The sequence below is a fragment of the Ornithorhynchus anatinus genome, chromosome 18, assembly GCF_004115215.2.
Source record: "Ornithorhynchus anatinus isolate Pmale09 chromosome 18, mOrnAna1.pri.v4, whole genome shotgun sequence".
Lineage (NCBI taxonomy): Eukaryota > Metazoa > Chordata > Mammalia > Monotremata > Ornithorhynchidae > Ornithorhynchus > Ornithorhynchus anatinus.
In genome coordinates, this window is record NC_041745.1 from 881,488 (window position 1) to 896,760 (window position 15,273).

Consider the following 15,273-nt stretch of genomic DNA (forward strand, 5'->3'; position numbering starts at 1 on the left):
AAGTGGCGCAGCCGGAATTAGAACCCGTGACCTTCTGACTCCCAGGTCTGGGCTCGATCCACTTACGCCGCGCTGCCTCTCGCGCGCTGCTTCTCCCGAGAGACGAGCACAGCCGAAGGTGGCAGATTCCTGACGGCGAAACCAACGCCCACTTCGGCCCCGGACAAAGGGAGATTCTGCGGAGGAGGGAGTTCAGTCCCGGTCTGTGACGCTGCAAATAGAGAAACTGACGGTCGCGGCGCTGGACATCCTTGATTGGCTTATCAAATAGCGGCGTGGAGAGCCCGGACGTGGGAGTCAGAGGACCCGGATTCTCCTCCCGGCCCCGCCACTTGCCCGCTGTGTGACCCTAGGCAAGTCACTTCGCTTCTCTGGGCCTCAGTGCCGTCATCTGGAAAATGGGGGCGAAAGCCGTGAGCCCTACGTTCATTCGATAGGATTTATTTGAATTTTCATTCAATAGTATTCACTGAGCGCTTACCTTGTGCAGAGCACCGTACTAAGCGGTTGGAATGGACAAATGGGCAACAGATAGAGACGGTCCCTGCCCTCTGACGGGCGCACGGTCTAATCGGTCTAATTAAGTAATGTCGGTATTTGTTAAGCGCTTACTATGTGCAGAGCACCGTTCTAAGCGCCGGGGTAGACACAGGGGAATCGGGTCGTCCCACGCGGGGCTCGCGGTCTTCATCCCCATTTTACAGAGGAGGTAACCGAGGCACAGAGAAGCGAAGTGACTCGCCCACAGTCACACAGCCGACAAGTGGCCGGGCCGGGAGTCGAACCCATGACCTCGGACTCCAAAGCCCGTGCTCTTTCCACTGAGCCACGCCACGCGTCTAATCTGTGTCCAACCTGATTAGCACGTAGCTACCCCATCGCCTGGTACGGTGCCTGGCGCATGGTAAATGCTTAACGAATACCAAAATTATTGCTATTGCCATTCTCATTAGTATTGCGAGCGCTTAAAAATACCAGCCAAAAAAAAAAATAAATAAAGAGGCAGCAAAGCCATACCACGGAGAGAGAAGGGAAGGCGTCCTTTCCGGCTTTTAAAGAAGACCCTGAAGCCCCACAGCGTGAAATATTTTTCTGCGATTGGCTTCGATCGGTATTTCTAACTGCTGTTTAACGATTGTTGTGATTTTGCGTAACTCGGCTCCGAGACGGGGCAGCAGCGTAATTTACGGAACCAATCGATGGGCGAAGCCGAGAAATTCATTCCGTCGCGTTCGACTGCTTTCGCTACCGAAAGGGGTCGGCGGCGCCGGACCCGACAGGTTGAGAGGCAGCGACGGGGATCGTTAGACCGAGGGTGTAATCCCACTTCGGGATCGGCGGGATCGGGCGCGTCGCCTTTTCGGAAGGTGGTCCGCTGAGCGACGCCTCCACGGGGGAGGCCCTGCAGGTGGAGACCCAGCCCGGCCTTGGGGGGCTGCCCTCAGCCCTCTGTTTTTCTTTCTTTTCCCGGCCTCCCGTTCATTCATTCAGTCGTATTTATTGAGCACTTACTCTGTGCCGAGCACTGTGCTAAGCCCTTGGAGTGCTTGGCAACATAGTAGGCGCCTAACAGATACTATCATTATTATTGCAATGCGACGGTAGACAGACCCGTTCCCCGCCCACAGTGATAAGCACTTACTATGCGCCAGGCACCGATCTAAGTGCTGGGGTAGATAGAAGGTAATCGGGTTAATGATAGTGATAATAGTAATAATAACTGTGGTATTTGTTAAGTGCTTACTCTGCACCAGGCGCTGTTCGGTGCACCGGGGTCGATGCGGGGTCATCAGGCTATCGTTAATATCTTTTAACATCACATTATAGCGTGTTTTTAATCATCAGCGTCCTTATTGGTATAATAATGGTGCTTAACGAATATCACAATTTTATAATCATTATTATCGGTAATAGTATATCAATAAGAAAATAATTACTCATGATAATGATTGAAAAATTGGGGCGTTCCTTAAGCGCTATTCGCCAGGCGTTGTTCTAAGCGCTGGGATCGATACAAGGTCATCCGCTTATTAATAATAATAGCGACGATGATTATAGTCAACATGCCGATGATTACGATGGTATCTGTTAAGCACTTGCTCTGTGCCGGGCACTGCTCTAAGCAGCGGGGTAAATGCAAAATCATTGGGTCATTAGTATCATTAATATTATAATTGTGGTATTTGTTAAGCTCTGTCCAGTCAGCCATGCTGATTGTCATTCTCCTCATGGCGTTGGTGAGGCACACACGGAAGCAGTGTGGCTCAGTGGAAAGAGCACGGGCTTTGGACTCGGAGGTCATGGGTTCGAATCCCGGCCCTGCCACTTGTCGGCTGGGTGACTGTGGGCGAGTCACTTCACTTCTCGGTGCCTCGGTTGCCTCATCTGTAAAATGGGAATGAAGACTGGGAGCCCCACGTGGGACGACCCGATTTCCCCCGTGTCTACCCCGGCGCTTAGAACAGTGCTCTGCACATAGTAAGCGCTTAATAAATACCAACATTCTGCTCCGGGCTCAGCGTTGTGGAGAGCCCCCTTTCCCCATTTTCCCTCTACTCCTCCCCCTCTCCCTTCCCCTCCCCTCAGCACGGTGCTCATCTGTACATATTTTTATTACCCTATTAATTTTGCTAACGAGGTGTCCATCCATCCCCTTGATTCTATTTATCGCCGTCAAGTTGTCTTGTTTTTCGTCCGTCCGTCTCCCCGGAGTAGACTTTGAGGCCGTCGGTGGGCAGGGACGGTCTCTCTCTGTTGCCGAATTGTCCGTTCCAAGCGCTTAGTACAGTGTTCTGCACATAGTGAGCGCTCGGTAAATACTACTGAATGAACGAATGAGAGACGAGACGGCCAAGGGAGACACGGTCTGCGCCCCGGACGCGGCCCGCCGTCCGACGGGGTGGGTGAGTGGGGACCTGGAGCCCAGTTCGCGAGGCCGCAGGCCCGGAGGCCCGGGATCCTGGACCTCCATCGGTTCCTGGCCCGAGGTTGCCCTAGCACCCTGAGACCGTGGGGCCCGCGGGGGGGCCTCGGAAGCCAGATGGCCTAGCGGGTAGAGCACGGGCCAGGGAGTCAGGAGGACCTGGGTTCTAATTCCCACTCTGCCACTTGTCCGCCGGGAGACCTCGAGCAAGACGCTTCGCCTCTCTGAGCCTCAGTTCCCTCCTCTGTCAAATGGGGATGAAGACCGTGAGCTCCACGTGGGACAGGGACGGCGTCCAACCCGCTTCGCTCGGGTCCACCCCGGTGCTTAGCGCAGCGCCCGGCGCGTAGTGAGCGCTTAGCAAATTCCCTTAGCGACCCCTTTGCCCGCTGACCTCCCCCGCCCGCTTCCGTCTCCAAAAATGTCACCTTCCGGCGGGGTGGGGGTGACCGGAAGAGCAGCCCTCCACCTCGCTCTGGGTCAGGAGTCCGGAGAAACCAAGAGCGGGGAGATTGATTTTTTTGGAAGGTTTTCGTTTTTTCTTTCCTCCTGACAACCTTGGGCCCAGATTAATGGATGCAGAAGGCCCAGAGTGATATCAGCTAACATATATGACATTACCCAGATGCCTCCCGCCCTGGAAAATGCCTGTGAATGATTTATACAATTGATATTAATCTCCTTCCAGTAAATGCATTACTAAAGTTACGTGGGAAATTGATGTTACCGCACTAATGTAAATGAATTTCTTTCTCGCTGGGTCAGCACTGTGAAAGTTAACCTCTCCTGCGGCTAAACGGGAAGCGGAGAAGGGAGTGATCCGGCAGATAACGTCCGGATGCCGACGACCAGTAGGGCGAGGGCTTGGTGATCTGAGGGGCTCGGGAGGGGTTTGCTCTCGTTTTCCCACCCCCCGGTCTGGGAGGGTTTCCCTCGATGGCTAAATGGGGCTTCGGCCACCTTTTAATCCACTTTTTTTTTTATCGTGGTCCTCATTAAGAGCTCAGCGCGTGTAAAGCACTGTTCTCGACACGGCGGTAAGTATAAGCTCATCATCTCTGACCCGCGTAGAGCTCACGGACTAAATTGGACGATTGAATTTTATAGAGGAAGGGACCGAGGTGCAGAGAATAATAATAATGAGGGTTAAGCGCTTACTACGGGCCAAGCACCAGTCTAAGTGCTGGGGGAGAGAGACGGAAATCAGGTTGTCCTACGTGGGGCTCACAGTCTCGATACCCTTTTTAGAGATGAGGGAACTGAGGCACAGAGAAGTTAAGTGACTCGCCCAAAGTCACACCAGATGATAAGTGGCGGAGGCGGGATTAGAACCCACCCCCTCCGACTTGCAGGCCCGCGTTCTTGCCACCGAGCCACGCTGGGCTCTCCCAAGTGCCCCGCACACAGTCGACCGTAAACCGCCCCGTGGGCGGAGATCGTGTCGACCAACTCCTGCACTCTCTCAGGTGCTTAGAGCGGTGCTCCTCCCAGGGTGGGCGCTCAGTAAGCTCTGCCTTTTGGCCGATGGACTGAGCGCACGTGTCCAGAGAGGGAACCTGAAAACAAATGGCACCCCTGGGATTGAGGGCGGTGGAAGAGGCTCACGCGACTGTGTCGGGAGGACTTTGACCGGGCTGCGGAGTTTTCTGACCGGGTTCGGCCACTCGGGGCCCGGTCCTTGCTCCGGAATTAATCCGCTCCTGGACACGGTTGCGTACTTCCATTCGCAACGAGAAAGAATTTTGCTGAGAGCAAGGACAGAAGTAAGCCTCCCATTCATCATGGCTGCACGGAAGCCTAGATGGTGCATATCGCCCGCCCGGTCCGGGGGGGGGGCTGGAGGGAGATGCTGGGAAATGGAGCCTGATAGCCGTAGCCTGGCCTCAAGGATGGGGCGCGACGAGGGGGGCAAAAGGGGATTTGCGGCAGTAGGTGTGTGAGCTCCCTTCCTCTTGCGGCCCCCACCGGAGGTGTCTTTAGGATCGAACGGGGTTGAGACTAAGCTGTCAAAAAACGGTGTCGACTCAGTGCCAACTCCGCTCAGAGCACCGTCCTAGGCAGCTGCAGAGCACTGGCCTGGGCCCCGGCAGGAGGCGGAGTACCGTCCGGAGCTGCCTTGGGGTGCGGAGCCCTGTCCTGGGCCCTTGTGGGGTGCAGAACGCTAATCTGGCATCCTGTGGGGCGAAGAGCACCGTCCCGGGCCCCCGTGGGGTCCTGAGCACTGGACTGAGCCCCCGTGAGGTGCGGAGCGCCAGAACGGCCACCTTGTGGGTAGAGAGCACCGGGTGCTCGTAGTGGGCGAAGCACTGCAGTGGATGCCTTATGCGTGCAGACTGCTGCCCTACGGGCTTGTCCCAGACACCCATCGCACCAGCCCCTCCTGCGGACCGGCCGCCCCTCCCCGCGGCGCTCAGCACAGTGCTGGCTTCAGTGGAGATGCCTTCGTTAAAGGCTAGCTGGTGCTCTTTACTGAGCACTTACCATCTGCAGAGCACCGTGAGAAGCAGCGTGGCTCAGTGGAAAGGGCGCGGGCTTTGGAGGCAGAGGTCATGAGTTCGAATGCCGGCTCTGCCACTCGTCAGCTGGGTGACTGTGGGCGAGTCGCTTCACTTCTCTGGGCCTCAGTCACCTCAGCTGCAAAATGGGGATGAAGACTGTGAGCCCCGCGTGGGACAACCCGATCCCCCCGGGTCTCCCCCAGCGCTTAGAACAGTGCTCTGCACATTATTATTATTATTACAAAGTAGTTGGGAGAGTACAACGTAGCCATGTAACGGCACCCAGCACGGACCCTCCAACACGCCTTGCTCTTCCTCTCCATCGCTGCCTCTCCCCAAGTGTCCAAGCACAGACCATCCCACCCCCCTGACTCTCCCCAGAGTCAGCCATCACGGACCATCCCACCCCCCCCCCCCAGCTCTCCTCCAGTGACCCAGCAAAGACCATTCCACGTCCCTGACTGTCCCCACTCCAACCGTGATTCTCTCCAGGAGCCCAGCACGAACCACCCAACGCCCCTAACTTTCTCCTCTCCACCCCCTCTCTCCCCCGGTGACCCAGCGCGGACCACCCGACCCCCCCCCCCGACTCACCCCTCTCCATCCCTGTCTCCCCCTCCGAGACTCAGCACGGACCGTCCGCCCCCCCCCCCCGACTCTCCTCGGTCCATCCCTAACGAGGAGAGGTGTGGAGAGCCGCTCAGGTTCCCAGAGCCCGGCTGTCCCGAGAATTAAAAGCCAACATTTTCACCTTGAGGGTGAGCAAGATGGAAAACTCACTCTGATTTACAAGCATCAGCCAATCCGTTAGAAAATGCTAGTCTTCGAAGGGTGACGACGGTTTTCGTTAAGGCAAAGCACTGTACTAAGCACTGTACGAGTTAATGACACGGTCCCCGTCTCACACGGAGTTCGCAGTCCCCATTTCACTTTTCCGCTCCTCGGTTACCTCATCTGGAAAACGGGGATTAAGACCGTGAGCCCCAAGTGGGACGGGAACTATGTCCACTCGTGTCTACCCCCAGCGCTTAGAACAGTGCCCGGCACATAGTAGACGCTTAACAGATGCTATTAAAAAAAAAAAAAAGACGGGCAGATTTCGGTGAAAATGAGCATCCTCAAGCCGGTCACTCATCGACGGACCCCACGGGGAACCCCAGCTGTACGCCCACGGGTGGACCGGGCCTGCGATTCTGGCACGGCCCCTCCGCACCACGGGGACGTCCCCTTCCCTCAAATGTCAGAGACGGGGCTAAGGGGTGGGACTTTAGAGAACGCTATGAATTATCATTTATCTGCCACAGGCCATTTCGATATCACTTGACATTTGCAGAGAAAAGATTCATGTTTAATTTAGGGAGAAAAGCACCGAGGTTCTTCGAAATCAATGAAGCCCCGCTTTCCGATTTGGCGAAATTAAATAAGCAAAGGGGACCCGGGCTCTTGACGGTAATGCCCTAATTGTCATATTAAACAGAGAGCATCCCACTTCCGCTCGGAATGTCAATATTGAGTTGCCAGGCGGCGCCGGAGCGGGACGGAAACCCGGGCCCGCCCGACGTGGCTGCCGGATTGGCCGGTTGGCTGGGCGGGCGGGTGCCCCTGGCGCCCCTCCGTCCTCAAAGATGCTCCGACGGTGAAATTCGATCGCGTCTGTTGAGTGCTTACTGGTTGCGAAGCACTGTACTAAGCGCTTGGGAGAGTACGATATAAAAATAAGCCGTCACATTCCCTGCCCACAGCAAGCTTACGGTCTAGAGCCTGACGTTAAAATCAATCAATAAATTACAGATACGGACGTAAGTGCCGTGGGGCTGGGAGGCGGGGGGGGGGGTGAATGAAGGGACCAAGTCAGGGTGACGCAGAAGGGAATGGGAGGAGAGGAAAGGAGGGCTCAATCAGGGAAGGCCCCGTGGAGGAGTCGTGCCTTCAGGAGTCACTGTCAGATACGAGGAGAGTGTGTACGTGAGAGCGGAGGCAGGTCTCGCTGTGCTGGCCGGACCCCGCCGAAGCGTGGACCATCCCGGTTGATTTCCGTTTTCTGCTTTCTCCTCCCCGTCTCGTGGCCCTCACGCAGAGCCGCTCCCCAGCTGATCGCCTCCCTCAGGCCTCTGCGCGGGTGGCCGCTGGCCCTTAGGTCCCGGCCGGGGATGAGGCGCCGTCGGAGGCTGTGTTTACCGGGTCGCCCCGGGCCCGAGCAGCTCTGCCTGGGGAGAACACACATGCCCTTCCACGTCCCCCGGGCACCGCGGGCCACCCGGGCCCGCGGTGCGGGTCTCGTGTCCATTTAGCTCCTTGACTGAGTCGGCCCCCTCCTCTTCCCCTCCTCCAGGGAGCCCGGAAAGATCCTCCTTCGCTGGGCCGGTTCCCGCGGCGCCCGGCGCCGTTTCGTGTCCCCCGGCCTGGCGTCCGGCTCTCCCCGGTCCCCCTCAGCGAGCGGTCTGGGGCCGGCTGCCTCCAGCGGCCGGCTTCCAGGGGGTCGCCCCACTCTGACCGCCCCGATCACCCCTTCAACTCCTCCTAGAGCAGCAGAGCCGGGGCTGAGGCGATGTGTGTGTGCGCGGGGGGGGGGGGCTAATGCTGCCGTCCAGTCTCCTCCCGCAGCCACCCTGGGAAGTCCGGCTGCGACGCCAGCATCCTGACCGCAAGCCAGGGCTCCCCTGTGGGTGATCAGGAAGTAGCCAATGCCAGTGTGACAGTGGCCCAGGTTCCGCTCTAACCTCAGCCCGGGATCTGACTGTTGGTGATCTTCTCCCGCCAGAAAGTAGCCGGTGATAGAGGAAGTGGTGCAGAAGCCACCAGCCCTTTGGAAGATCGGAGGCCAAAATGACTTTCTAGACCTTCAGTGGGACCTCGGTGTCGGCTCCTTGCCCGCCCCTCCGAGGGCACGCCCGCCTCCTTGATTCGCCCGCTTCTTTCTTTTCCTGGTATCTGCTAAGCGCTTCCTATGTGCCGGGCACTGTTCTAAGCCCTGGGGTAGATACAAGGAAATTAGATTGAACAGAGTCCCTGCCCCGCGTGGGGCTATCCGTCTCAATCCCCATTTTAGAGATGGGGGAACTGAGGCATAAAAAAGCGACTTACCCAAGGTGACGAGTGGCGGAGCCGGGATTGGAATTCACACCTTTCTGACTCCCAGGCCACACCACTTCTCCTTCCTCTTCGTCGTCCATCTGGGAGGCGATGGGGCAGTAGGCCGCTTAGCTGGCGGAACCCGGCGGCCTCGCTTCCCTCTGTGCTTCCGACGGAGAATCTTCCGCCCGGCCAGAGGGGTGGACAAGCGGACTCGCCTTCCTCCGGCCCAGCTGAAGGTCCACGGCGCTTGGCTGGTTCCCGGAGCGGTTCGAGTCATTTGCGTGAGTTCTTGAGCGTGGGCTCCTGGTGGGCGGTCGTGAAGCGTAGGAGCGAAGTGATTCGAGGACTTTCGATGGTGCTCTCAGCCCGTTGAGTTAAAAGCGTTTCCCGGAGCGGCAGAATCGTGCTTTGACATCAGCGTCCGTACTCTGGGCCGTGGCCTCTGGACAGGTGGCAGGGAACAGAAGCAAGGGGCAGGACCGGTTGAAACAGCTGCCCGGCCCCTGCTCGCTCCCCTGGGGGTAATGATGATGTTTTTAAGCGCCGACTATGTGCCGGGCACTGAACTAAGTGCTGGGGAAGATACAAGCCGATCAGTTTGGATACAGTCCCCGTCCCAGGTGGGACTCACGGTCTTCCAGAGAAGCAGCGTGGCTCAGTGGGAAGAGCCCGGGCTTGGGAGTCAGAGGTCATGGGTTCGAATCCCGGCTCTGCCCCTCGTCAGCTGCGTGACCGCGGGCAAGTCACTTCACTTCCCTGGGCCTCAGTTAGCTCATCTGTAAAGTGGGGATTACCTGCGAGCCTCACGTGGGACGACCTGGTGACCCCGTAACTCCCCCAGCGCTTAGAACGGTGCTCGGCACGTAGCAAGCGCTTAACAAATACCGACGTTATTATTGTTTCATCTCCATTTTACAGATGAGAGGACCGAGGTCAGACGACAGACACTTACTCTTCCCCCCCCTTCAAAACCTTACCGAAGACCCATCTCCTCCATGAGGCCTTCCCAATCTAAACCCCCCTTTTTCTCTTCTCCCGCTCCCTTCTGTGTCACCTTGACCCGCTCCCTTTGTTATCCCCCCTCCCAGCCCCACCGCACTTACGTACGTATCCGAATTCACTAATTGGTTTGGATTTCCGTTTCCCCCCGGGCCCCAGACCGTCGGCTGTTGTACTTTTCCGAGCGCTTAATACGGGCTCTGCACACAGTAAGCGCTCGATAAATGCTATCGACTGACCGACCGATATCCGCGCATCCACGCCCGCCCACGGGCCTAGCTGCGGCCAGATCGGAGGCCGCTCCGGTCCTGGCTCCCGCGGCCCTGGCCCTGTCACCGCCCGGGAGTCTTCCTCTCTGCCCGAGCCCGTGGTCCCCACGTGACCGACCCCACGAATGACCAGAAATGCCCTTCCAGGAGGCCGCGGCTGGGGTTTTTCCGCCACGGCTCCGGGCTCGTGCCCTCGCTCTGGTCCGGTGGCTCCGCGCCGCTCCGGGGGCCCGGCCCGGGCGCCCGAGTCGGCGGGAACGATAGGTGATTAGCCGTGGTGCCGATTCAGCGCTCGCTCCCACCGGGCACGTCGCCAAGCCCTGCGGTAGGCCGGGATCGTCGGGCCGGACACCGCCTCCGGCCCCCGTGGGGAGAGAGAGAGGGAGCCCGGAGCCTCTCTGCGGGTCACAGAGGAGGAGGCCGAGGCCCGGGCCCGGAGAGGCTTGGGGACTTGCCCCGGGCCACAGGACGGCGGGTGAGCGGCAAACCCGTGACCAGAACCAGGTGGTTCTGACTCTCAGCCCCGAGCCGTGCCACCGGGCCGTGCTGCCCATCTGCTGCCTTCCCCGTGTCCCGGGATAAGGAGTGCCCGCGGCAGTCGCGCCCCCTCAGCTGACCATGGCTGGCGCCCGGGACCGCCGACTTCCACCGGGGACGATTCCAGGTCCAGAGCGGACGTGGGTTCTAATCCCGGCTCCGCCGCTCGTCCGCCGGGTCCCTTGGACGAACCGCTTAACTTCTCCGTGCCTCAGTTCCCTCATCTGTAAAATGGGGATGAAGACTGGGAGCCCCACGGGGGACAACCTGATTACCTTGCATCTACCCCAGCGCTTAGAACGGTGGTCGGCGCATAGCAAGCGCTCAACAAATGCCGTCGTTATTATTATATTAAAAGCTCTCTGAGGTAAGAGATCGGATCGACGATCGATTGTGTTTTCCCAGGTGCTCAGAACAGTGCCCTGCACGTAGTAGACTGGAAGCTCCTTGAGTCCAGGGCGCGTGTCTCCTGACTTTGTTGTCCTCACCCGAATGCTCAATCCAGCGCTCTGCACGCGGTAGACTTTAAGATCCTTAAGGGCGGGGATCCCATCCGTTGCGCTGTACTAGACTCTCCCCCGGGGACCACCCAACTCTTCACTCTTCATCCCAGATTCTCCCTCCAGGGATCCAGCGTGGACCCCTCTTCTAGGAGTCCAACTGAACCCTCATTACGTCTCCTATCGCCCGTGAAGCTTCCTTCATTTATGTCCATCGGCAAATTTGTCCATTTCGCAGAAGCAGATGGAAAAGACAGAGGTGATTTCCAATAAGTCAGTCAATCGGTGGTATTCATTGAGCACTTGTGCAGAGTGCAGGGCACTATACTAAGTGATTGGGAGCGTACACTCTAACAGCCAGTCGGTCCATCTTATTTACTGAGGCTTCACTATGTGTGGTACCCTGTACTAAGCGCTTGGGAGAGTACATTTTAACAGAGTTGGAGGACGTGTTCCCTGCCCCAGACAAGCTTACAATCTAGAGGGACAATCTCTAAGAACCTGAGAAAAGCAGCGTGGCCGAGTGGTTAAAACACGGACCTGGGAGTCAGAGGGCCCGGGGTTCTAATCCCGGCTCCGCCATTTGTCCGTTGGGGGACCTTGGGCGAGTCAATTCGCTTCTCTGGGCCTCAGTCACCTCATCTGTAAAACGGGGATTAAGACTGGGAGCCCAGTGTGGGACAGGGACCGTGTCCGATCCGACTCCCTCGTATTCACCCCAGCGCTTAGTACAGTGCCTGACACGTAATAAGCACTTAACGGATACCAGAGAAAACCCCAAACCACGGAATTTCCCGAAATAGAAAAATTGAAACAAGATATGTCTTTTGAAGAAGACCGCTATTTCTTCACCTCTCTCTTTTGACCGGAAAAGTAAATCAGAGGATGTAAAGAGGTTCAGAAAGCACCTCCTAACCGCCCACAGAGAAGTGACTTTCGGCGTTACGGGTTCCCTCTCTCTGTGTGCTCGACGGAAGGATGGGCTAGAAGACATCAAATATTCATCACCCAATCAATGGCTGGTTGTTGCTTAATAGGCCCCGATCCATTTCAAGGAAAGATGACGGCGCTTGGTTTCTTGGGGCACCGATTCCTGTACATCGAGATAAAAATACGCCCCTCTTAAATATCGCTCGGTAAATGTCCTCACCCGTAATGGACCGTCTTTCCCATCGAGAAGCTTTCTCCGTTCAAGGCCCCGACAGTCCGTCGGAAACCATTCTGGCCAAGCCTTCGCGGGAGGGCTGTGCTGGCCCAGATCGAGGTTACTGGTCACCCTTGGGGAGGGATAGAGGGTGTACGAGTCTGGGTTTGTTTAAATCCAGCAGGGAACCGAAGGGGTTTTTGGGGAGACTCAATTGCTCCCCTATCATTACTGCCCTGACCCCCCCCCCCAGCCCCGTATCCACCTCGCCCTAGCAGATCGGCGGGGCCTGGGCCGGGGGACTGGTTTGGGGCGAAGAGAGGGCGGATGGCGAGCCTCTTACGGTAATGATAATTGCGGTGTCTGTGAAGCGCTCACTGCGTGCCAGGCACCGTACTAGGCACCGGGGTGGATCCAACGCAGTCCTCGTCCCACACGGGGCTCACAGTCTCAATCCCCATTTCACAGATGAGGGAACGGGGGCCCGGAGAGGCGAAGTGACGTGCCGAAGGTTACACAGCGGACAAGCGGCGGGAGCCGGGGCAGGAGTCGGGGGAGAGAGCGGTGTGGGCCCCAGCTGGGCCCCTGACCTGTGATGTCACACCTCTGCTTCCCCATCTGTCGAATGGGGAGAATATCCCAGCTCGCCCTCCCTCTTAGACCCCGAGCCCCACGTGGGACTGTAGTTGTGTCCTCTCTGATTCTCTCGTGTCTACTCCAGTCCACCTTTCCTTTCAAAAATGGTACTTGTGCCAAGCACAGTGCTAAGCGCTGGGGAAGACTCAAGATCATCATTCGATCATTCATTTAATGGAATTTCTCAAGCGATTTATTATTTGTCATCAGGTTGGACCCAGTCCCTGCCCCTCGGGGAACTCACCGCTGTAGTAGGAGGGAGTAGGAGTGAATCCCCGTTTTATAGGTGAGGAGACTGAGGCACAGAGGATTCAAGAGATTTGCCCAAGGTCACACAGAAGGCGAGTGGTGGAATCAGCGAATGCTTAGCGGACGCCGGAACCGTAGGAATCCCCCGCCAAACGATACGCCTCAGAAGCGTTTGTTTTCCCGCTTCCCGTCTCAGGATTGAGTGGATTGTAGAGTCCACCGGAGTGGCTCTCTGCTTGCGCCTTGCTCCTTTGAAATCCACTTCTCCTCTCTGACTCCCGTCACCCACCCTCGTCGTCAGATGGAAAGCTGCTCGAGGGGCACTCGAGACGGGAAACCAATCCCCTCCCCGCCCCCGGGGAAGCAGCGTGGCCTAGAGCCCGGACCTGGGAGTCGGAAGGACCTGGATTCTGATCCCAGCTCCTCCGCTTCTCTGCTGTGTGACCTCGGGCGAGTCGCTTCACTTCTCCGGGCCTCAGTTACCTCGTCTGCGAAACGGGGATTAAGAGCGTGAGCCCCATGGGGGTCCGGGACCAGTCTCGTTGGCTCGTATCTCCTCCAGCCCTTAGACCGGTGCTTGCCGCGTGGTAAGCGCCGAACAGATCCCACCACCATCATCGTCTTCACGGGGCTTCCTGAAAGACGGTTGCCTCCCGCCCGCCTCCCGGAGCCCACAGCGGGTCCGGGCTCTTTGGTGACACCCCGAGCTGCGCTTCCTGGAGGTGCGGTGGAGGGGTCCCAGGGCTTCGGGGTCGGGCTGGTGGGTCCTGCCGTCCCCGCCGTTTTCCCGCGCGCCTCCCCACCTCCCTGCCGGCGCCCAAGTCGATGGCCGTCGCCTTTCCGGCCGCCCTCCCCCACGCTCCCCTCCCCCCGGCCACTGTGGACAGAGAACGTGTCCGTTCATTGCTCTAGTGTGGTCTCCCGAGCCTGTGGCCGACTTGTCCGTTCCAAGCCCTCGGTACAGCGCTCCGCACGTAGTAAGCGCTCAATAAATACTATTGAACGAATCGAATGAACTCAGTACAGTGCTCTGCACAGAGTGAGCGCTCTGCCGCCCGTCTGCTGGGTGACCTCGGGCAAGTCGCTTCACCTCTCTGTGCCTCAGCTCCCTCGTCTGTCAGGTGGAGATTAAGACTATGAGCCCCACGTGGGTCATGGGCTGCCTCCGATCTGATTCCTTCGTATCTTCCCCGGGGCTTAGTACGGTGCCTGGCACGCTGTAAACGCTAAACGGATACCGCAGTTATTATTATTGGTGAACAGGTGCTCAAAGCCCTTGCGCTCTGACGATCGCATGCGCAATGCCCCGGTGTGGGCACTCTAGCGATCAAGTGCCCGACGCCCTCGTGCCGGGGCTCTTTTGGTTGAGTGCCCGATGCCTTGGTCCGAGCACTCTAGTGCTCCAACACAGCCAGGCATCCCCCGTCGCCTCCACTTTTAACCCGACTTGCGGAGGACAGCGAGTGTGCCCGGACCACGACGCCATCGGGGATGCCACCTGGCCCCACGGCGGGAAGGGGTGGCGAGCGGGCCGATTCTCCGCGGTCTTCGAGTCTCCGCGTTGACGCGGGCCACCTCCTCCGTCCTACCGAGCCGCCGCCACCCCCCCACCCCCGCCGACCCCATCGGTCTTCCTCCCCTAGGTAACCTGGGCCGGGTGGACCACGTCTCCGAGTTCGAGTACGACCTGTTCATCCGTCCCGACACCTGCAACCCCCGCTTCTGCGTCTGGTTCAACTTCACCGTGGAGAACGTAAAGGCGTCCCAGGTGAGGCGGGACCGTCTGGGTGGAAGGAGAGGACGAGGTGGAGGGGGAGGAAGAGGAAGAACTCTCCGGTCCAGAGGTCCGTCACCCCCTTGGCCTTTCCACCGAGAAGCAGCGTGGCTTAGTGGAAAGAGCCCGGGCTTGGGAGTCGGGGGTCAGGGCTTCGAATCCCGGCTCTGCCACTTGTCATTCGTTCATATCGAGCGCTTACTGTGTGCAGAGCACTGTACTAAGCGCTTGGAATGAACGAGTCGGCAGCAGATAGAGACGGTCCCTGCCGTATGACGGGCTTACGGTCTCGTCGGGGGAGACGGACAGACAAGGGCAATGGCGATAAATAGAGTCGAGGGGAAGAACATCTCGTAAAAACGATGGCGACTGAACAGAATCGAGGCGATGTCCGTTTCATTAACAAAATAAACAGGGTGATGAAAATATATACAGTTGAGCGGGCGGGTACGGTGCCGAGGGGAGGGGAAGGGAGAGGGGGAGGAGCGGAGGGAAATGGCTGTGTGACTGTGGGCAAGTCGCTTAACTTCTCTGCGCCTCAGTTACCTCATCTGTAAAATGGGAATTAAGACTGTGAGCCTCACGTGGGACAGCCTGATTACCCTGTATCTACTCCAGTGCTTAGAACAGTGCTCTGCACATAGTAAGCGCTTAACGAATACCAACATT

The 15,273-nt window shown here is 58.0% G+C and overlaps 1 protein-coding gene across 1 annotated transcript in view; it reads left to right on the forward strand.

Moving 5' to 3' along the window:
• The window catches only part of BEND5 (BEN domain containing 5), a 113,740-nt gene that overhangs the window by 8,671 nt on the left and 89,796 nt on the right, over positions 1-15,273 (forward strand). The window contains exon 3 of the mRNA XM_029046571.2: positions 14,474-14,598. Within this exon, the coding sequence (XP_028902404.1) occupies positions 14,474-14,598 (125 nt within the window). The remainder of the gene's footprint in view (positions 1-14,473; positions 14,599-15,273) is intronic.